Source organism: Daucus carota, chromosome 4 (assembly GCF_001625215.2).
Source record: "Daucus carota subsp. sativus chromosome 4, DH1 v3.0, whole genome shotgun sequence".
Lineage (NCBI taxonomy): Eukaryota > Viridiplantae > Streptophyta > Magnoliopsida > Apiales > Apiaceae > Daucus > Daucus carota.
In genome coordinates this window covers 30031124-30054761 of record NC_030384.2, presented here as the reverse complement: position 1 = coordinate 30054761, position 23638 = coordinate 30031124, and the positions used below count along the sequence as shown (strand labels likewise).

The following is a 23638-nucleotide window of genomic DNA, read 5'->3' as shown; positions in this document are numbered from 1 at the left end:
CCCATATTTTTGGAAAATGCTGCCTTTAACAGATTTCGTTATCAAATCTCATAAAAAACATTTTATTTTTTTATATTATAACTCAGAATAAGTAAATATCAAAAAAATTATCAAACAATTATACAACAGCACTCTTTTTCAAACGGACTCTAAATTTGATTCTCAGTTCTCAAAAATAAAATAAAATTTGGGTATATTTAATTTGAATTTTAAGAAATATATTGATGTTTTTTTTTTTCAAATGGACTCTAAATTTGATTCTCAGTTCTCAAAAATAAAATAAAATTTGGGTATATTTAATTTGAATTTTAAGAAATATATTGATGTTTTTGACAATTTCAGTAAGATTTATATTATTCTTAAAATATGATGATATATAATTAAAAAAATTAAATTATACTTAAAAAATTGCAATATATAATCTAAAATTTTAAAAATTTAGTAAAATTCAATAGCTAGTAGAAATAATAAATTTTTATTGAAATTCATATAGTAATAGATTCACAAGATCGAAAAATTAAAAAATTTTGCACTCTTCAGGTATTATACAAAATTTAGCTAAGTTAAAATTAGGATGGAATTCCTGACAAAAAAAATAAATTATGTTGGAATTAAAAAATATTATAATCTATAAAAATGATATATTAAAATTTGAATTACACATCATTAAACTATATTTCTATTTCTATTTTGACGTGAAGAATGAAAAATCATATTAAAACATATATAACATATCGCTAAAAAGGTTTAATTTGATTGCCGGGCCCAAAAGCCCAATATCTTTTTAAAAAAAACTTTATTCGATCAGTAAAATATGAAATAAATTAGAGTCCTAATCAATTTTATTTCCAAGAATTATGAATATTAAATATTTGGAGCTAAAAACGGAAGTAAATATGCAAAATATTTAGTAAAATATGTGAATAAAACACACACAATTTGAGCCACCACTCAAGACTGAAGACTTTTCCTAACACCTTCTCATTTCTGTCTTTTACTCATTTGATCATCTTCTTTTCCTTTCTTTTTCACAACCCATTTCTAATTATCTCACCACTCAACTTCACTTTCTTTCTATCTCTTCTTTTTTAATTATTCACAAACATGAGCTCTTCCATTGAACAAGGTAACTTTCCTCTTTAATCTCTGTATGTATATATGTGATCAAGAATTTGTAACTTTGTATATTAGCTTGACCCAAATCAAGAAACTGAATTTTCCAAGAACCCATGTTTGATTTTCAAGATTTTAGTGACCCAGATGAGCTTTAACACTTTTTCACACTGTTGGGGTTTGGGATGGTAACATATGTGTGTACCTGAGCTAGATAAGATAAAGATTGTATTTTTATGTTGATCAATAAGAGAGAATGAGAAATTGTTGTAAATGGGTGTTTTTGTTGAGTCTTTTATTGATTAAAGAGTAGTTCTTGATCATTTATGTGGTGATAGAGATTTTGAAAAACGCATGATGAGTCCAAGATTGCATTTTTATGTTAATAATAAGAGAGAATGAGAAATTGCAGTAAGTTGGGTGTTTTTATTGGATCCTATTATTGGTTAGAGAGTTTTCCTGATCATTTTTTATGGTGATTTATGTTTTCAAAAAGGCATGATGAGTCCAAGATTGTATTTTTATGTATGAAGAGAAATCGAGTATCTGGTAATCAAATTGCTTTGGTTGAACCGTGCTATCGACTTAAGAGTAGTTCTCAATTTATTATTTGGTCATAGATATGTGGAGAAAGGCATGATGAGGCGAAGAATGTATTTTTATATATTTTAACAATGGAAATGGAGAATTGGACATATCTAGTTGTCTTGTTTGAACCATATTGTTTATTAAAGACTATTTCTTGATCATACAGTTGATGATAGAGATTTGGAGAAAGGAATGGCAAGTCCATCATCGCTTGTCGAGCAATCGCTAGAACCATCACCTTCACCATCTCCGTCAGCTGCGACAGCACCAGCTTTGGTGTTGTCTAATTCCGGCAAGAGGATTGATCAAGCTGGGAAGAAGAAGTATGTAAAGCAAGTGACTGGCCGCCACAATGACACGGAGCTGCATTTGGCAGCTCAGCGGGGAGATCTTGCTGCTGTGAAGAAGATTCTCGATGATATAAATAATCAAATGGTCGGGACTTTAAGTGGAGCTGATTTCGATAACGAGGTAGCTGAAATTAGAGCATCGGTTGTGAATGAAGTAAATGAATTAGGGGAGACGTCTATGTTTACTGCAGCTGAGAAGGGGCATCTTGAGGTTGTGAAGGAGTTGTTAAAGTATTCCAGCAAGGAGACATTGACGAAGAAGAATCGATCTATGTTTGATCCTCTGCACATAGCTGCTACTCAAGGGCATCATGGTTAATTCTTAATCCTTACTATTTTTAATCATTTGAAGTTCCTATTAGTATTAATTAAAAACATTTCACTATGAAATGCATATTAATTTGCAAAGTATATAGTCAAATTTCCGTCATTGCACCCATGTTTTACATACCATAGAAGGAACATATACCAGCATAGAAGCTTCAGTACCAGGTGACTATTAAAAAGGCAACAGAGTTAGGTAGTTGTTTAACAGAGAAAGAACCATAGTGGATTCAAGTGCATAAGCTGCATTAATGTAACCTTTGCATAGTCATGCCAATAACTCGGTGATGCATTTTGCTTTCTCTTAAAGTTGTCCAAAACTTAGTCGTGGAATTTACTATGGATTTGGGCACAGTGAGTCATTTAAGTACAGTAAAAGTAAATGGCCCATTGTTATATGTAGGAGTACCATCTTAAGCTCGTATATACTCCTGTATCTCTTTCACAAATTCAAGTTTTTGGTGATGGAATTTTTCTACCACTTTACTAGAAGAAAATAATGGTTTTGGCATATTTGAATTTTGTCATTTAACAATCTAATTTGAGACCGAGCCTTAAGATTTGCTTATCTTTTGTTCCAGCTATTGTCCAGGTGCTTCTAGAACATGATCCAGAGCTTAGCAAAACTATAGGGCCATCACATGCAACCCCTCTAATATCAGCAGCTTCAAGGGGACATATATCTGTAGTAAATGAGCTACTGTTAAAGGATTGTAGTTTGTTGGAGATTCCCAGATCAAATGGGAAAAATGCATTGCATTTGGCTGCCAGACAGGGACATGTGGAAATTGTGAGGTCATTGCTTGAAAAGGATCCACAGTTAGCAAGAAGAAAAGATAAGAAAGGACAGACTGCATTGCATATGGCTGTCAAAGGTGTTAGCTGTGAGGTGGTAAAACTGCTGCTTGATGCGGATGCAGCTATTGTGATGCTTCCAGACAAGTTTGGTTACACAGCACTACATGTAGCCACCAGGAAGAAGCGAGCTGAGGTATTCAAGCATATGCTATGTTCCATGCCTATTTTTCCAAGTCTAGTTTTCTATAAAGATAACAATGTGCCAATTTGGTGTGTAGTCCTACGTTATGTGGGTTTCACTTAAGATCTAATTTCGAACATTGAATATATTACATAAGAACATGTAGGAAAAGTATTGGATGGAGAAGTTCTAATTTCTGCAGAGTGGCATAATCCAGAATAATTTCTGAACCTTGTCAATTCGATGTGTAACAGTGGAACCACAATTCAATAGAATAAGATACGATTTAGAAGTTTATTGAATGCAGTGCAGACAACCTAGGTCTAGAACTCCAACTCGTGGTCCTATTCCAATAACCGTGAGATGCAAATCAGTTCACTTGCATTACACATACTGGGCACTTGGTTTCTTCACAAGTCCATCCTGTAGTAGTTAAAGCTTTAGATACAATTTGTACATGTACTAATGATTGGAGAAGTAATTTCTATTTTAAATATATAACATCAGTTACTTTTTGCAGATAGTGAATGAGTTGTTATGCCTCCCTGATACCAATGTTAATGCACTAACAAGAGAACATAAAACTGCTCTGGACATAGCTGAAGGTCTCCCACTCTCTGAAGATTCATCAGATATAAAAGATTGCCTAATTCGTCATGGTGCTGTTAGAGCTAATGAGCTGAATCAACCAAGAGATGAATTGAGGAATACTGTGAGTCAAATAAAGAAAGATGTCCACACACAGCTTGAGCAAACTAAGAGAACAAACAAAAATGTTCATGGAATTGCAAAAGAACTCAGAAAACTTCATCGAGAGGGAATCAACAATGCCACCAACTCGGTCACTGTGGTGGCGGTGCTTTTTGCAACAGTAGCATTTGCAGCTATTTTTACTGTGCCTGGTGGAGATAACGATGATGGAACGGCTGTTGTAGTGAGCCGTGCATCTTTTAAAATATTTTTTATCTTTAATGCCATCGCACTTTTCACTTCCTTGGCTGTTGTCGTGGTTCAGATCACGTTAGTTAGAGGTGAGACAAAAGCAGAAAGAAAGGTAGTGGAAGTGATTAACAAGCTTATGTGGTTAGCTTCTGTATGTACTTCCGTGGCATTTATGGCATCTTCTTACATTGTGGTCGGTCGTAAGTATGAGTGGGCTGCAATTTTGGTTACAGTGGTAGGTGGAGTGATAATGGCTGGAGTTCTTGGCACCATGACTTACTATGTTTTCAAGTCTAAGAGAAACCGATCAATGAGAAAGAAGGGGAAGTCTGCGAGGAGTGGCTCCAACTCATGGCATCATTCTGACTACTCTAATTCAGAAGTTGACCGGATATATGCTCTCTAAAGTTATAGGGGACAGAGAATCTAGCTTCTTAATACTACCCCAGCGTTGAATACGGCTGAGGGACTTTCGCACTGAGGGACTGTTGCAAGACAGCTGTAAGCTCATTATGTTGTAATTATGAATAGAGCACTCTTCAAGTCTAGTCTAGCTCAAGGGTGTATAGTCCACACCTTTCACTAGATTAGATCTGAGTATTGGTGTTTTTTTTAATGAGAAATTTAAGATACAAGATCTTCCTGAAAGACCTGGAAGACATATATCAGGATTTCGTATTATATCCAAAATGCTTGAGCATTTGGTGGATGGAAGCTCTTGTATGAAGTCTGTAGGGGTAAGCTGATTGCAGCAAAAGAATGATATATCATATGATATTCTTAATGGAGAATGAACTGTATAAAGATATGTTGCGTTTCCAACTCTCAATACTCTCTGTTTAATATCTCATTGCGTGACAATTTGATTGGTGCATGTATACCTCTATTATAGTTATAGTTTCCTGGTTCTTGTTTTGAGCATGGTTATCGTCTTTGATTCTGCGGTTCTTATTTTGAGCTAAGTTATCGTCTTTGCTTCTCCGGTTCTTATTTTGAGCATAGCTGGCAAGTATAAATTAGATCCATTAACTTACACAATGGATATTTCTTCTAGCATAGCAATGGAGAACAAAGAACAATCATCACTATTAACATGAAGAGTAGCAGAAGCAGATATATTTTAGCCCCTTCTGCAGTTTAGATACATATTCAGAAGCCAGCATGTCCTGTCATAAGATATAAATATCGTTCATCGTTTTCAAATTTTGATAATTTCGATTTAATTAATAAAATGAAAGGCCAAGAAGATATACTACACAAAGATACAGAGAAAGGAGAGGAATAACTGATATTCAAAATTCTCTCTATCTCTTTGAATCTTGCTCTAGGAGCCTCAACCCCTGCAAAGTTCTTCTCTTTCGTGATCCTCATTTGCGATCTTAGAAGCAGACGATGAGAAAAAGCTCATATCGCTTCCACATTTTCTTGAATGAAGTTGCTGCTGAGAATTTCTCTTGCAATGAGCAATTGCACCCTGAATTGAATGCTCTATATCTGGATTCATGGTGCTGCTCCTATTGAGGGGCTGCACTCTGAGACATTTCTCAGAACCACTTGAGCTCGAGGACTTGTGAAAACTTCCGAAAGAAGTTGAAGACTTGCTAACTGAAAACCACTTTATAACTCCAGAGAATGACCTTCTATGATGACTGCTAGCACCATTGTCTGAACCTGTTTCATTAACAAATCTATTAGTCGTCGGCTGCACTTGATACCCTTCTGTTTGAATTCTCCGAAATGGATTCTTGGCTATTACAATGTGATTGTCCTCATGAACAATAGAGGACTTATCCGAGCAGCCTGGTTTAGTAAACAATGACTTGAAATAGGCACGCGAAGACTTCAGTTTAGAACTCAAGGAAGCCTGTTTAACCAGCTTGAGCTTTCTGGTCCATGACTTCTTGGTCTTGCCTCGAACAAATGCAATTGTTTCAGTTGTGAATTCAGTAACACACTCCTGAGGATTCGGTTCTTCACTGACCTTCCAGGATCCTGGAGACGAGACATCGTCAGGAGGGCTGTTTGCAGGTCTAGTGTCAGCTAATGGCCTGCTAAAGAATTCTTCCAAGGTGTTTGTTTCGTAGGATTTGGAGGTCTGGAGCAATTTTTGGACCATTTGTAAGCGCGGTGGGAGGTGGAGTGGGAGAAGCTTGCCTTTGTAGAAGAGTTCATCAGCTGGAGAAATTGTGGTATCTTTCTTTAAAGAGCTGGAGAACATTTGGAACTCGAATTCTAATGGATGTGGAGAGGTCATGACACCGACGAAGCGATCGCTGTGTGAGTGAACCTCCATTTCAATGTAGTCTGCATCTTCTTGGTCATCTGAATGTGGTTTTGTTGTCATTGCTCCCTCTGTGTAGTTTTTTCAGAATATGATTTTGGTTGTGTAAGTTTCAGCTTGAAGAGTGCATTGAGGGTGAGTTTTAAAAGGGCTAGAATTTTAAGGGGAGGTTATGTTAATTTTTTTATGGAGTGTGGAAAAATGCAATTGAAGATGGGAATTTTGAATGAATAAAAATTAGTGGAAAATGTCACAGATAATTATTTAGTTTCAATTTGACTTGATTTACAAAAAACATAAAAATGATTATAAAATAATCTGATTTATTGGGTTGTATAGAATCAAATCATGTCATTTTAAAACTTGATTGAAATGTACGCATACTTTTTTATTATCGTCTCTCGATTCTATAAGCCGAGTCCAATATATTTATAAAATATATGTACTATATCTCATTTCTAGAGTTAAGTCTTGATATAATAAAATATACGTAGACTTCCATCTATTCATAGAGAATATGTGGTATATCCCGTTTTAAAAGTTGAGTTCAACATATTTATAAAAATATGTAGTATAGTTCGGTTCTCCTATTGAGTCCAAAAATATTAAAAATGTTTTTAAATTTCATCTCTTCCACACAGATCCCTATTTCAAATACATGACAACACGACCTTTTCAGTTTTAAGTTATTTCATAATATATTAAGTTTTATTAAATTTCAATAAATTTTATAATGACATAAAACTGGCACATTTACGAAATCAAAGAGGCTCAAGACCCAACTTCATCTAAAAGCAGGAATGATTCGAAAACTATGTTGATTGTTGAGTGGTCAATTGTTCTTTATGACATGACTTTTTCCAATTGTTGATATCATTAATCAAAAGTGAAAACTATGAAGAGAATCATTAGCCATGTTAGTTTGTTGATATGAATTGTTTAATAAATATTAATCATATCTCTTCATGAGGATCAGCTTCTTTACAGATCAGGTCTTTTTCTTAGTGGTCTCCTACTAATCTCACTTTAAGCACAACGATCTTCCATGCCATTGTAATTGTTGTGATCAATGGGTGTTTGGCTGACAAAAAAGTTGGCTTTTTTTATTTTTAAGCTAACTTGTTCTGCATGAATGTTTGGCAAATAAGTTTCATGAGCTTATTGTGGGTTATGTGGAAAGAAGCAAGAAGCTTCGAGGTGTAGTTTTTTTCACTTATCACAGTTGCTTATTTGTTTAATCATCCAAATACTTAATCAATTTATAAGTCCATGACTACTTATCACTTATAATCTACTTCTTTATTTTATACAATAAGTAACTTCTTTTAAGATAAGCCAAACGGCAAATTACATTTGCTTAAAATCTGTATACATTTTTTTGTATTACATTTGAACACTTAATAGGCTTGGCTTCTGCCCATACAAAATAATCTGAAAATAATATAAAAAATAATACTCCTTCCGAATAAAAATACAAATATTAAATTTTTATCTAAAAAAAAAATTTGAAAAATAATACGCAAAACAGCAGAAGTATGTTAATTGACAATTTCAGATATCGGGTCGGTTGACAAACGCGGGTATCTAATCCGAATTCGACCCGTAATTTTAATAAATTAAAATAACCTACCCGAACCCAACCTGACCCATAATAAATTATTAATAAATATATTTTTTTTATAATAAATAAATAGATATGTTTTAACATATAATTTTTTTATTAATTCAAAATAAAATATTTATTAAATTTAAATAATAGATGATACAATATTAATACAAATACATATGTAAGATTTCATATTATACATACTTTCGGGTCAATTTCAGATATCCCGAATTGAACCCCAAAATATCCTTTTTTTCGAATTGAATTTCATCCGAACTCGATAAATTCCAACCCAAATTCATAATTTACATGTTAAATTCGTTCAGATGATCGGATCATATGTGAAATATCTACCCTAAAACAAGGCAGGTGTTTGACCACCACATTAAACATCTAGATGTTTAATTAATGTCTTGTCTTGAAGCCATGCTTAACTCCAAAAGCATCAAAAACAATTATGCTAGAACTAAGAAATGTTGGTAAGATAATTAGTGGGATTAACAAGTGATGGCATTATCATTAGTTTAAACCATCATCGGATCATGTACCTAATTAACATATACTACATCATCTTTTGTTTTTTCTGCTCAACACAACATGCTCATCTATTTTTAAACTAATCCCATTTTCCAAAACCTGTTTTTCTGCACTCTCTAACAATATTGTAATTAGAACTTAATCAAATAATCTCTCTTGGTGTGCTCGCATCTGCAGGTGACATAAATTAATGATGTGAAATCTTGAGAGAAGCTACATTTTGGTTTATAATATATGGTAAAACTAAAGAACCACTTTATCCTTATATTTAGTGGTGCTACTTTTACTTGTTTCCTGGTATGTTTTCGAAGTTTCTTCCCTTTGGTCTTGAATATGAATTTTTTGAGACCTGATAGTTGATGTTTATTAGCTCGAGAATCCGTTGTGTTTATGACAGGATTTCGACAAAGCAAATCCCGTACTCGGACATGCATTCAGTGAGGTTCGAACTCTTGACATCCCGATCTCTTGCTAGCAAGAGTGATAGCAAGTATGGAATGGTTAGGACTGAGCTATATGTGTACCAACAAATATAAACAGGCATCTGTCAATACTACAAACTCAGTACTCTAAAAGCAACGAAATTGTTAGCAATCATTAAGACTAATATTCTTTATTTCACAAGTTGTTTTAGTTCCATACCGAGTCATACAAGCTTCAAGAATGTACATCATGATGTTATCTGAATAATGCACAGAACATGTAAAATGTTACAAAGAAAAGAGTTTCTGCACCATGTGCCATCGCCTTTCTTAAATAGTACTCGGTCTGCAGAAGTTAGAAAATATGTCAATGATAAATATTCTGTTTCTTGATTTATTTTTTACTTGTGGTTTCATCAATCAGTTCCTTTTCAAGCTCGTCAAATTCCCAGCCACCGATTTCCTCAGCAGAGTAATCCTGATCACCCTTTCCAAATTCAGACGCTAAACTTTCAAATTCTGCCTCAGGAGCTAAAACTTGCTTTGACTTGGGTGAAGGGGAATCCGGGTGCACAACTGTTTTAGTTTCGGGTGGCTTTGTAGTCTCTGGTGTCTTTAAATAATTGTCTTCCAGATTCTCACCAGATGGGGATTCTTCCTCAGATTCTTCCTTATTGGCAGGAATGTCAGCCTCGTAGTCAGAAGTTTCCAACTCTAAACTTGGCCTCTCAATCCCTTCAAATTCAACTCTTAACTTTTCTATATTACCAAAGAGTTCTTTAGCCCTTGTATCTTCTTTGCTGAAATATTTTAAAAGATAAACATTGACATATCAAACACGAGATAAAGAAAGTAAGGTACACATATCAGAAAAACACAATGGAATATCATGACGGCACCTGGACTGTACTCCTTGTTCTGAGTAGAAATGCTCTTTAATTTTATCCACAACACTGAAAGTCGTCGTGATCTGCAATCGGAAGGAAAGCAAGAAAGAATTAACTGGTGTCTAATCCAGCTCCTTTTTACATATTACTGGCTTACTGCTACAACACAGGCTGAAGTTCATTGACCAACTGCTCAGGTTTGTCAAATGTTCAAAATATAAATAAAATATCAAGTCATGGGGATGGGAAGAATATAAAACAAATAAAGGCAAACACCGTTTCGATAAGTTGATATAATGTATATTTATTAGGTTAAGGACTGATGAAGCTCACACGGGGAAGCAACAAAACTACTTAAAGCACAAACTCTGGTCAACAAATTACAGGTACATAGATATTCTGCAAAACTGTGTACAACCACCAATACAAGATTAGGTGATAGCATTTACTGCAACACAAATAAACTTGCTTGCTTCAGCTGGGAGCCTGGGATAGAAAAGCAATACATAGACTGGTACCTTAAAAGTACAGGCTATGAGGTTATATTATATGAATAAGAATACCTACTTCAAGTGCATAATAGTGGAAATTATAAGAACGATCAGTTCTGGAGAAAATTATAATCACCTTTGTGTCATAATCTAGATAATCCTCCTCAAGATTTTTCCTTGGATGTAGTTCTTTGGAATCCACAACAGATGGATCTGTTGACCTGTCTTGGGTGACATTATTTTAAAACCTTATCAAGATAAGCCATAAAATTACAGAACTAAAAAGGTAATACAAGAACTTTACCCTTCATCTAAACTCTTCAAATTCTCAGCATATGTCTTAAAACGGTCAATTGAAGGCTTCAAACCGTTCTGTACAGATATTAAAAGGTCATACCAGGTCACTGTTACGTAAACAATTAGAAGGGAAGATTGCAGATCCAATCATTCATGGAAATTAGTTTGTAAGTAGATCTAAACACTACCTCGTATGCTGAAAGGAGTTGGATGACCAAGTTCACAAAATAACTCTCGTGTCTCTCCAGTTCAGCGCTACAGATAAGCAAGTGATTAGTAATAATAATGGAACTTGATAAAATTCAATTACATAATGCACACTCTTATTGTCAAAAGCAGGACAAAAACATATTTGACATCACTAATGAAAATGTACATACCTAATTTCCTTTTCCTTGGTCTCTGTGGTTGACGATTGCAAAGCCCAAGTATCTCCCAAGAAGTTCATCCAAGTATGAAGAACATCTGCTTCTCGTGTGCATGTTCCCAGGGATCTTGACAACTCATCTTCCTAGTGTGAACAAAATAATTGTAAGTGCAATTTTCGAAAGCTAAGCACGATCTTAGATTAGATGACAGAAAACACAAGAAGATTATAGATAATCCACAAGAAGAAGTGTACATGATAAAAAGACAGATTGAGATAGAGCTGGAACATGCCTTTGTCTTCAAGTGTGCAACAATTTGATCATTAGCCTCATAAAATTGGTCCCTTTCTTCCCTTACATTGTGCAGGCGTGCATTAGCAGCTGCTAGTGAGATGTTGACCTATAAAATGTGCAAGTGTCAAAATAGCATTTATTATAAAAAATACAACTACAATCTAAAAAAGAGTTTTCCATTCCAGGAGCTATAATATATGAGGTAATTCAAGTCTTAATATTTAATGAAACAAATATGCTTTATTATTCCAAATTCAGAAGTCCAATTGAAGTGATTCAAAAGTTCAGCAGACAAGTTTAAGGATAAAAGCTACTATTACAAGCAGTGTTCCAAAATCCAAGAATCGGACTCACTAGGTGAAGACATCTTGTAGTGATTAATCGGCTAATTGGGAATTAACTGGAGTCTCGAAGCAATTTAATATTTATAATATTGTAAAATAAGTGATATATAAGAGACTAACTTCTGAATTTGTGGGTCGATCTGAGGGGAATATAAAGAGAGTTGGCGATTTAGTCTGTTTAGAATTATACTTATGCATATGAGAGTAAGGCTTTCTCTTTTCCCCCTCTTCAATTTTGATATATTTCAACCAATTTTTTTTTTGTACCGACTAATCCATTTTTTGACCAACTACTATCATTTTTGATCAAATGCTCGATCACACGGATTTACAGAAAAAACAATTTTTAACCCAATTTCAGCTTAATTGCAGACCCCACGCCTAGCAATTAATTGCCTATAAATCCCTACTAATCACTGATTTTTGAAACACCAATTCCAAGATATATTACATGACTGACTCCCAATAATGGCAAGAACATCACAGGTTCAGTATCATTGTAATAAAAGGTTTTCAAAGCAAAAAAGGGCAAGATACTGAAAAGTAAAAACTGAAGAGTTTGTAAAGTTGTGTAAATGTAACTGCCAGAAATCAGCTTATATTGCAAGATCATCAAACATATTTTATTATGAGTAACACAAAAATATATGAGTTAATGATAACCTTCTTCAATGCAGCTTCGAGTTCATCTCTCTGCTTCTCAAGATCAGCAACTTCAGCAGTTATTTCCTGAAAGTAAACCAAAAATGGCAAGTCTTATTATACTGCAGGTATAACAAGGAAGAAGGGACATTTCAAATGATCTGTTAATTACAAAGTTAAAGGGAAATTGTGGTTTAGGGTTAGCATAATGTGCGTAAGGAGAAGTATAAATCTCACAAGCCCTTCATGATGTAGGACAACAATTCAGAAGAGATAAATAATTGAACGCAACGCAACCCAGACAAAGAGAGAAGATCTCATGACTGAATAATCAATTCTATCAGCTTATCCAAAATGGGGGATCATAGATATAGATAATATAATCTAACCTAGTACAGCAACTAACTATAACCTAGAATATCCCGGAGTAATAATAGACATCCTTTATTATTAACAATTAACTGAATCCCACAATTGACTACAATAAAATCTTCCCTTACAAAAATTCAAGTAAATAACAGAGAATAAAAGTACATACATCTTTTTTGATATTTTTTGTGTTCCACAATACTTTGAATTAATTATGATGAAGTTCCCGTAAGTGCACTCCAATTGATGTCAAGAACCATCACATTTAACACCAAGATAACAAATTTTATGGTAGTGCATGGTAATGTGTGATTCCAAATCTCAGTGAAATGAATAAACACCAGATATTTTTCAAGTTTGAACACTTCCGCAATAATCAGTATAGATAATATGTTCAGGGAGTGTAAGAGTATGTTAGAATCAATTTCAATGATAAGGATACTGAGGCTGTTCTTTTTCCAAAGTGAGACTAAAATTCACACAATGAAGTCCTACACAAGTGTAAATGGACACAAATTGAAAAAAAGTTATGGATTATAATTTAATCAACATAATTTGTGTTCTCGTTTATACCTTTAATCTCTTGTTCATACCTTCATAACACAGATCTTGATTCTATCTTAAAAGATGTTCTTTCTCACTGTTTTTGAGTCATCACTATGGTCACATACTCACATGTTAAAGGAACGGAAATAATGTAGCCCATCACCTTGCTAAATTTGTGTCATTTGGTGCTGAGCAAATTTGGGAGTATCATACCCTTGTAAGATTGCTCAGTTTGTAACCATGGATATTATGATGTTTTAATGCACTAAATTTCCCTAAAAAACGTCCATTTGGTCTGTTGTTGGTGATAGAGTCAATAGACAATATCTTTTAATAAGTTCAAAAAATTAAGAAGATAGAATATATTTGTGCACTTGCATGACAAGTCCCCACACCCATGTCCAGTTTCGGATCCATGACCAAGGATCATAATGTTTTTGAAATTGAGAATCTAACACTTGGACCCACCCTATGTCTGACACTCGTACCCGAGTCCTGTGATCATCTCACAAAGAGCCCTTAGGCACTCTGAAACACTGGTAATAACTTCTTATTTTCCTGGAAATATTCTTTATGGTTTGGCCCATAGTTACATAGGACGCGGTTCGATACGAAACGAGGTACGAATTCGGATACGTGGAACATTGATTTGATCGTTTCCGGTACGAGGGAACGGGTGGGTACGAGGAAACGGGTGGGTACGACGGAACGTATGGGTACGAGATATCACATACGAATATAAATTTTTGATATAATTTGACATTAATAACTAGTAACTGAAATTAGAAGACAATTGGGCACTCAAACTTTAATGATTGCGTTAACTAGTAATTGAAATTAGAGTCAATTGGAGTAAATAAAAACGGTCTTATCATGATTTTAAATGGATGTTATATTGTATTATTAACATGTTATATTATATCATAGAAGTAAAATATATATACACATATATTAAATTTTAATATAATAATTTATTAAAAGCTATTGACTCTAATATTGTTGATTTTTATAAATATTTTACTCGTACGTTATATACATAATAATAATTTGGTTTGTGTGTTTAAAAAACCATTAGATATGACATTCATGTTAACGGGCTTTGAAAAAAAAGAGATTTTGGGCCTGCAAGCCCACATTTAAGTGAAGTACACACATAACCCTAATCATTCTAACAGCCTAAATATTCAGCAGCCGCGTATACACAACAGATATATACAGATATATATAGTCCTCTTCATCCCTTTCTTCTTCTTCCTCCTCATTTAATCATCTCTTTCTTCTTCTTTCTTTAATTAGTATGTTGTACGGTACAACATGAAGTAACGCCGTGGATTTTTTGTGTCGTCGGAATTAAGTCGTCGTCTCGCCGGAGTTTGTGTAGATCGCCGAAATTGACGAACCGAACGCGAATTAGGGCGACCCGGGATGGAAACGACCCGTGTTCCGAGTCGAACGAACTGGTTCGGGATACGTGGCAGCGTACCCGTTTCCGTGTAACTATGGTTTGACCCATAAATTCACAGTAACCTTTAAGTTGGGAAGGACTGCAGCGGATCACTAGATCCTCAAAATAGAAAAATATATTTATTGAATCATAATTCATGCAAACTTTTTTCCTGCTCTTAAATATCATATTTCCTAGATATATCTAATGTAGCTAAAAAAAGGCACTTATCCTGTCATGTTTGAGAGAAGGGATTTCACAAACTGCAAATATTCTGAGATTTTATATAAAAAGCTGTCTATGCAAAAAAAAAACTAAAACATTTGTAAGTGCTTATACATACTTCACAAAGTGCATAAATATGTAATATTAAAATCCAATGCTGAAAGAGGCCAACTTTTTGTATACCATCTTTCAAGGACAGTACCTTTTCTATTTCATCCACTTCACTTGTCTTTATAACGCGAAATTTTAATGCCTCTTCTTTGTGCACTCTGCCGAAATATGAAAAACAGACATGAAGATCAAATATCACAGATGCACATAATTTTTCTATGAAAATACATCAAAAATTAATCTACATAGAAGAATCCATAGAAACAATGGGAAAGAACTTCCAGTTCCGGTGAATATGTCAGGTATCACAGCAAGTCTGGTAGATAAACCTAGCATTTAAGATGCAGACACTGACTGGTCTAAAGATACAGCAAGTTTATTGATATACCGATTTGCCAGGATGTCAAACTCACTCGCATTCAGCTTCATATATAATGAAAGATGAAGAAATCATAGGTCCTATTTCAAGTTGGCTAGATACAGTGATCCTATTAAAGCCATGGGATAACTATTGGTCACATAAAGAAGATAAAACCTTAACTGGAAACCTAGCTTTATTTACCATTGATATTTCTACAATATGGACCGAAGTAAAAACAGATATAAGCTTAATCCACTTCATTTGGGAGCCTTCTGGCATCCTTTGTTCCGAAGTATACATCATTGAGTGAATTGCTAAGAAAAGGAAATACTACTTTATCGGGCACCTTGTGCACTGGGTGCAACCTTTATTCTGATATTAATAATCCTCAAGGGAGTGATAGGGCCCCAGTCAGATGCACATATTCTGGACGTAATAAAAGGGATGTATAGACTGCTTGGGCATAATAAGGGATATCCAGACTTTCTGATTGATATTACTAAATAAATAAAAAACTACAATCATAAGATTGCCTATAAACTTCTGCTCTAAACAAAGTGCAAAACAGTATAGGCAGCATGTACACGATGATAGAAAAAGCACACGGCTGAGTCTCGTACCTTTTTTCTGAGATGCCCTTCTCAGCTTTTGCTGTGGAGCTAGCAAGAGATTCAGACAAGACTTTTAACTTATCAACCTGCAAAAGTTGCAAGAAATAATTTTAAGGTCAGTCAGCATAATATCAGTATCTAATAATTATAAATAAACATGCCTAAAGAAAAATAGACCATAAGCATGCTTTGAGAATAAAAACTTTCATGCGCACACCACCGTAAGTAATTCAAATCTGAATTTCCATTTGGGAATTAGTGGACTACTGTAGGCACTTATGTACTTTAAGCACATTGTTTGGCATGACGTTTTATCTTAATATCGTATACTCGAGTATACTATATTAATTTAAATGCAATCAGAACAAGCACAGAAACAGGCTATTTAAACAAGCATATGTAGCCCTTACTATTATCATGTAGATGCAGTTTTGCATTAAGAACAGGCTAGTGCACAGAAACATGTGCACAAAGAAGGCTTAATGCCTGAAACCAAAACCAAGCATATCCATAACGCAAGTCAAAAAGTACAGACCATAATATACCTTCTGTGTATGAACCTCAAGGGAGTCGCCATTGCCAAGAGATTTCTTCTTCAGTAAAAGCCCTTCTAATCTAGAGCAAATTCGTATATGGGCAAGAGCTTCTTTTAGATCCTACTTAAAAAAGCGCACAATCAGACTTAAATGAAAAAACAAAAACTTAAAACTTAAAACAATTAATATGGTCCTCATCTTGTTCCATATATTATTCTTGTACCAATATTATTTCGAAATACCAACCGCAGAAATTCGAATATTAAAAGTGTTTTTTTATGGTTTCTATCAATATGTGTGGGCGAATCATGTATATTACTTAAAACTGAAGTTGGAGGTTTGCACTGTCGTTTACAAATAAAAACTAAAACCTTTCATATTGCAGTATTGTGTTACAGACAAGGAAACAAAGATCAGATGCAACCAGAGTCACCTCCATTGTGGAAACAGTTGTTTCTTCGGGGGCTGTTCCATGGCCTTCACCTTTAGCCTCTGCTCTTGCCACTATTTCATCAAGCTTTTTCTTCAGCAAAGAAGCTTCATCATCTATCCTGTGGGAATAAATCAAATTATGATCAGAAGAATTAATTTCATCTTAAAATATTATATATTTGCCGATGGGTGACAAAATCTGTAACAAGTCAAGCATGTGATATCTGAAATTTATTCTGGCAAGTGGTAGAAACCCTACTTAATATTATAACCAATAGGTTTTGTGCTCGATGTATGTGATGAACACTAAATTGTTTAGCATATTATTTGCAACTCCAATTTACAGTTGTCATATGTGCTTTATGTGTGTTTCAGCAATAAATCAAACAAGTTAAGAAAAGACCGCAACAAAGAGAAATCATAAATATTGCATGCCATGCAGAAAAGGCCATAGTAATCGAGAGAGAAGTTTTCCATGCAAAAATATATATAATAGGAAGAATATAGTATATTAAAAAAGAAGGTTGAATTTAGACCTTTCAATCTCCGCATTTAATTTCAGTCCTGATATAGCGCTTTGTGCAAACTGAAGAAGTTCCTCTCGCTTGACCTAGGAAAAATAAACTAAGTCATGTGCAATCATTTCATCAGATACACAGATGTCTTTTTCAAACGTCATTCTAAGTTGTGATTTCATGAGTGACAACATGAACATGGCCCTCAATTTTAATATTATATGGTAACACTTTGAAAAATATAGAAAATTTAGGACTTTACCAGGACTTCATCTTTGTAGCTAGCAAAAGCTTTTGACAAATCCTGAATACTGCTCACAATTGCATGATGAAATTCTTTACCCCCAGTAAGACAAAATCTGCATGAACAAGCATATGGTTTAATCAGTTTCTCATATACAATGCTCAAATTTATCGAAGTTATATACTGACTAACATAGTTAGAAAGCTCACCCGAACAGCAGTAGGAGTAGAGAAACCTCTTCCTCATTTGGTGCTTCAATAATCTGAAACACACAGAACTTCCGTGGTTAACTTTAATAACAGCAAAAGCCCAAAACAGTACATATAGCCCGTAGATCACTTCAACGTAAGGTTGATCAAATTGTTGATATCAACATTACTGACAAGAAAGATAAATGCATCAAATTCTAGATATGTAATTCACTTCATCAACTTATTCTTATAACCAAAGAGACCAAAAGCAACTGCATTTAGGATACTAGTCATGCTTGACTCTTGGAACTCACATATAATCTTACCTGTTAAGCTGCATCTCGAGAAATAATTGATACTACAATTATTACCAGTGCTACTCATAGCATTATGATACACTACCCAAAAAACTAGAGCTGACAAAAATGGATATGCCCAGAACCCGACACGTATATTACAGTTTAGTGTTGTTGAAAACAGGTCAAACCCAAAATTGACCCACAAAAACAGGCAGGACCGGTCAACCCATGTAACCCAGAAAATGACCAGGATAACTCATATAAATTTTCTTTTCAAATATAATGTTTACCGATATGTATAATTACTAATATAATAAGTCACTTTACTATGATCAATATATTTGCTCAACCTACTTCTTAATTATTCATTAATATTTTGTATAGATTCACATATCTATTTAGATTTAGATGATAAATAATGTTTAAAATTTTACACGGATTAAATATTTGAATGCTTACAATTACTTTTATGTATCACAATACGTAATACAAATAAAAAATATAATATGCAATTAAAAAATACTAGTCAATTTTAAAAATTATGTAGTTGGATCAACAGGTGGCGGGTCTGATCGGGTAACCCGTTTATTAAGCGGATTGGATTAGTGTTCAGACTTAATGGGTCACTTATTCATTGGGTCGGGTCCGAGTCAACCCCCTATTATTACTGACCTGAACACAACCGGTAACCCCTAAATTGACAGCCCTCCAAAAAACTGTTTAGTCACATTTTAAACATTATTAAATCTTAAGAAATATTGTAAAACAAATTTTCTTTTATCTAATTGATACTAGGTGAAAGACCAAGTAAACTTCTTGTACCATCGATATTGTGATGCCCTCCAAAGCTTGACTGTAGAGAAAAACATCACGAAAGTTCAGTGGCTCACCACCCATGTCATAATCATAATATAAAACCTGTGACAAGTAGAGAGAAACATTATCAGACATACATATCTTCAAGACATTTAAGAGTTCAGAAGTGAAAGAGATGGTTACACTTGAATATTAAAAAAAAACAAGAAGAAGAGATAGTTACATAGCTAATATGATTCTGCAGGAGAGGTACTTACTACCTCACCCTATTCTGGATACTGTTTGGATCCAAGACTTTTTAAAGTCCCAGCCGCGGTCCCTAAAGTCAAGCGACATATCCCTTCCCACTTCCCATGATAATGAAAGGAAAGAGCAAGGGAAGATCGATGATCATTGCCCCAATATACGTAAGTCATCTGATATCTATACTTGTTATAAATATAAAAATTACCTAAAAACTCCCACCTTTTGTAGGTTAATTCTAATGTTCATAACAAATCTATACTACACTATTAAAGCCAAAACATTAAAAATTTTGGTCCGTCAGTCAGCTGGTCTGTATCTAAGCCAGTTGATGCGCCTCTTTATTTAAAACACAGTTTAAAAGGCTTAAAAAAGATAGTTCTGATCTTCAATATCGTCTTTCCTACCAGTTAGAAACTTCCTTCCAACACATTCAAAACCAAAAAAAATAATGTCTTTCTACTAATTAGATAGTTCCTTCCGAGAAATTCATAATTTTTAAAAAAAAGATAATTTCAATTTTTTTAATATTGTCTTTACTACCACTTAAAAACTTCTTTCCAAAAAATTTAATGGCCTCTATTTTAATAAAAAAATTGTCAGGCTACTATATTCTAATTAAAACACCTTTTGACACATCTATTGGTCTATCTATATATAAATATATATATATATATATCTCTGTGTGTGTGTGTGTATTATAATATTTATATGCCTAATTAGTAAGAATTTATTTTAACAGGTTTATTATAAATATATTAATCCAAATATATTAACAAGCCTAGATCTATTATAGAAGGTCACCTTTAAAACAAAATTAAATATAAATTAAATAGGAAATATTTCTGTGCTGTATAATTGGAACTTAAATATTAAAATTTTCAATATATATTGAAAGTCACATGTGACAGCAATCTTTGCAAAATTTTGCTGTTGGATTTAAGTGTTCGGATTTTGATTTATAAGAAATTCTTATGTTCTACTGACTAGTACCCTCTTTTTCCTTATTTTTCTATATGATGGATATACACATTATACATGAATCGCCAAGGAAAGAAGTCCGGTTTAAAACATGAAAACAGATTCTCAAGTTTCGCAATTTAACAAAAAAACCATGCAAAAAAAAAAACACAAAAGTATCTTACATATCAGATGATATATATTAGCATGCTAGTCAATCAACTGAATTATGAATGCAGGTACAAGGAAAATCAGGGGAAAAGTGGAAATGATACTCACTATGGAGGGTTTTTTTAGATTTTCATTTGGTTCTTCAGAAGAAGGCTGCTGCTCGAAATTCCTTTCTTTATATTCCTCGATTTCTTTAAGAGCCATCAACCACCTTTTTATCAGAAGAGTCCTCTCTGGGCCCTCACAAGAAACAGAAGCTTCTTCCAATCTGGCAACTGTCTGCTTAAAACTTTTAAAACTCCGTCCTCCCTGAAATTACACAAAAACATATCAAATAATGTGCACATTTAGTATAAAAACTCCCTCTGGTAAGCAGTAGATAGAGGCAAATGTAATAGAAGTAAGTATTTGCTTGATTTTCTTCATATGTAACTTATCAGTTAAAACAAGTGAAAAAGAGTAACTAATTGTTAAAAATATAATCTATGTCTTAAAACTAACTTAATAAATACTTCTTTTATGTATTACAATACGACTTAATAAAAAAATACTTCTTTTATGTATTACAATACGACTTAATAAAAAATAACAGTATCCTCAATACATGTAATATCTAAATTTATTTCTCATTTCTTTTTTATCATAAATTTTTATATATTAAACTCTATCACTTAAATTATACAAAAGTAGTACCACATAACTTGAATAGATAAGCAATTCTCTTAAGATAAGCCAAATATGTTGATTAGAGATATTGAATGTGATTTACGGGATAAACCAAGAAGGAATAACAGATGTTCAAATTTTAATCATCTTGATATTAATACATCTTATACCTAAAATATATCATAAAGTTTGAAAAAGTTCTTTTAGGACGAATTGGCAATATTTAATCATGCATGATATAAGAAAAACCAAAAGGATTGACACTCCCTATCAAACACGACCATTACATGATAATCAAAAAGTTAAATGAGAATCTTGAATTTATTAGAAAAGATTTTATCAAAAAATAAAGTTTACTTTAGAGCTCCAAAAATCTAAGCATTAATTGTTCAAGTTATAATGTAGGAATTTTAAGGAATCCATCTTTATGAGTTAAACTTTTACGAGGGATGCTGTTTTAGAAATTTACATCCTGTAGCGATATAATCCCTCTTTACAGCAATTTACAACTAACTACATACACTAATTTAAATCTAACTCTTTACACCAAGGTTTTGATATGTCATTTTTCCTAAGCATGAGAGCTGACAAACCCTTTCTACTTTGTAAAAAAGGCTTTCCCTACATATATCAAGTAAACAACAACTTCACAAACATAAAACCAACCAACCAAATAGTCCAAGCAACTTCCTAAGATATCAATAAAGTCAAAAAACTGCAAATTTTAGATAGTCCTGAAACTAAAGTGGTCCCAAGTAATAACCATCAGAATACTTTCACAAATTGGCAGCTCGACATTAGAAACGAGTCCAATCACAAAGCCTGAAAGTAGCAAGCAGCCATATATTTCACTAAACTAACTCAATCCAATGCCTTCGACTAGTATCAAACTACTAGCACACACCTAAAGTTCAATCCTACACAAAATTTCCTCGAAAACTCCAAATTCTTCAAAACAAAAACATGGGTTTTATTTCCAAACACATTTCAAGCAACCCCACTTCCCTAAACAATCAAATTAATCAAACTAACATCCAATCATGAACCAACAAATTAAGCAAAATAGGTAATAATCAAGAGAAATAAACGGAGAGTTTCGAGTTTTTACGATACGGTCCTGAAGAAGTTCAGCAACAGCTTGACCAGCCTGATGAACAACGGAATCAGTGTAATTCTTGACGGCACGCGTTAGATTACTCTTGTTGCCCACCTCCACTGCTTTGTTCATCGCTGACCTCAGCCACGCCATTTTGATGTCACCGTATGTATGTATATATGTATGCGTGTATTTATGGATTGAGTGTGTGTGTATAGGTTTGGGAGTGTATTGATGGTGTCAAGATTGGAGAACGGAGAGAAAGAAAGAATTGAAATTTGGAAATCGAAGATGTTTGTTTAGCCTAGGCCCTAGTCAATGTTTTTTGAGTGTCAATTGGGGCAAAAATTAGGTCCTTCTATTTTGATTCACATATTTTACATTAAATGAAAATTAGTTGGTCTGATTTTGGTCGAGATTTTGTTAAATTTTAAAATTTTAGAAAAAATATAATTAAAAAATAGAATTTTTTCATAAATACCTGAATTTTAAAAAAATTGTAAAAATACTATCTTCTTTTAAAAAATTACAAAAATACTATATTTCAAAAAAAAACTTGTAAAAAATACGAAAGTTGCATTTGCAATTATATATCCAGGTGTTACTGTTAGCAACTATATGTGAAACCACATATGCATTTTGAAAAAATCTGTTGAAATTTAAATTAGTTGCATAATAAGTTGTAAGTTATTGCAAATGACGAAAAATTGAATACCCATGCACGACCAATATTAATATCACAAAAAATGCCGCAAAATCAACTAAAAACAACTACACTTCCTGATTGCATAATAAGTTGCAAATGGTTAAAAAAAAACCACGCCGACACTAGTTGCATCCGTTTCCCCACCTCTATCTGCTACGATATCTCTGTCATTTCCATCAACTCCAATAACACCAATCAATTCTCCTCCCCTAGTAACACCTTCCTCTGCATTATCTCCATCAACTCCGACAGCACCAATCAATTCTCATATGCCAATAACACCTTCCTCTCCATCATCACCAGCATTTGCCACACCGTCCACTCCTGACTCAACTCCAATCACGAGTCTTCCAATAATTTCTCCATCTTCGCCGTCGTTGTCGATTTTAAACAACCAAAAAACAAATCAGCTAATTATTTTTAGTGGTTATTTATTTTCTAACCTGGTTGTATCTTTACCCGGGAAATTTGTCCTAATATATTTTTGTTAATGAAAGTGATTTTTGTTTTTAACCAAAAAAATGTAAGGGTGTAAAATAGGTTTAGATTTTTGAGAAAATATATTGCGTATGTCCTTCTTATTCCTTTATAATTTTTTTCATGACATGCATTTTATAGTACATATAAAATA

The 23638-nt window shown here is 33.6% G+C and overlaps 3 protein-coding genes across 3 annotated transcripts; 1 reads left to right on the top strand and 2 right to left on the bottom strand.

Moving 5' to 3' along the window:
- The first annotated feature begins 941 nt into the window (after positions 1–941).
- Positions 942–5125, top strand: LOC108219145 (ankyrin repeat-containing protein ITN1). The gene is made up of 4 exons (XM_017392434.2): positions 942–1126; positions 1868–2365; positions 2957–3366; positions 3875–5125. The coding sequence occupies exons 1-4, from the start codon at positions 1105–1107 to the stop codon at positions 4700–4702; spliced, it is 1758 nt and encodes a 585-aa protein (XP_017247923.1). The 5' UTR covers positions 942–1104; the 3' UTR covers positions 4703–5125.
- A 359-nt stretch (positions 5126–5484) lies between these two features.
- On the bottom strand, positions 5485–6755 carry LOC108217181 (probable membrane-associated kinase regulator 4). The gene has a single exon (XM_017390025.2). It carries the CDS (start codon positions 6638–6640, stop codon positions 5630–5632), a length of 1011 nt encoding a protein of 336 aa, XP_017245514.1. The 5' UTR covers positions 6641–6755; the 3' UTR covers positions 5485–5629.
- Positions 6756–9317: 2562 nt separating this feature from the next.
- On the bottom strand, positions 9318–22651 carry LOC108219067 (uncharacterized). The gene is made up of 18 exons (XM_064091703.1): positions 22314–22651; positions 20648–20848; positions 19172–19267; positions 18069–18121; positions 17878–17974; positions 17637–17710; positions 17102–17219; positions 16678–16788; positions 16142–16218; positions 15252–15318; positions 12487–12552; positions 11474–11585; positions 11198–11324; positions 11006–11072; positions 10825–10892; positions 10657–10741; positions 10042–10112; positions 9318–9942 (listed from the first exon to the last, which is right to left on the bottom strand). Exons 1-18 carry the CDS (start codon positions 22452–22454, stop codon positions 9537–9539), a joined length of 2037 nt encoding a protein of 678 aa, XP_063947773.1. The 5' UTR covers positions 22455–22651; the 3' UTR covers positions 9318–9536.
- Positions 22652–23638: the final 987 nt, after the last annotated feature.

Bases quoted from the DNA above. Each gene is read 5' to 3' on its own strand.
- LOC108219145 (XM_017392434.2), top strand. From the start codon at position 1,105: ATGAGCTCTTCCATTGAACAAG. The intron at 2,366-2,956 runs GTTAATTCTTAA...CTTTTGTTCCAG, and splicing joins TGCTACTCAAGGGCATCATG to CTATTGTCCAGGTGCTTCTA. The intron at 3,367-3,874 runs GTATTCAAGCAT...TACTTTTTGCAG, and splicing joins CCAGGAAGAAGCGAGCTGAG to ATAGTGAATGAGTTGTTATG.
- LOC108217181 (XM_017390025.2), bottom strand. From the start codon at position 6,640: ATGACAACAAAACCACATTCAGATGACCAAGAAGATGCAGACTACATT.
- LOC108219067 (XM_064091703.1), bottom strand. From the start codon at position 22,454: ATGGCGTGGCTGAGGTCAGCGATGAACAAAGCAGTGGAGGTGGGCAAC. The intron at 18,122-19,171 runs GTACAAGAAGTT...TGTGTGTTTCAG, and splicing joins AGGGCATCACAATATCGATG to ATTATTGAAGCACCAAATGA. The intron at 10,113-10,656 runs GTGATTATAATT...TTCCGATTGCAG, and splicing joins ATCTAGATTATGACACAAAG to ATCACGACGACTTTCAGTGT.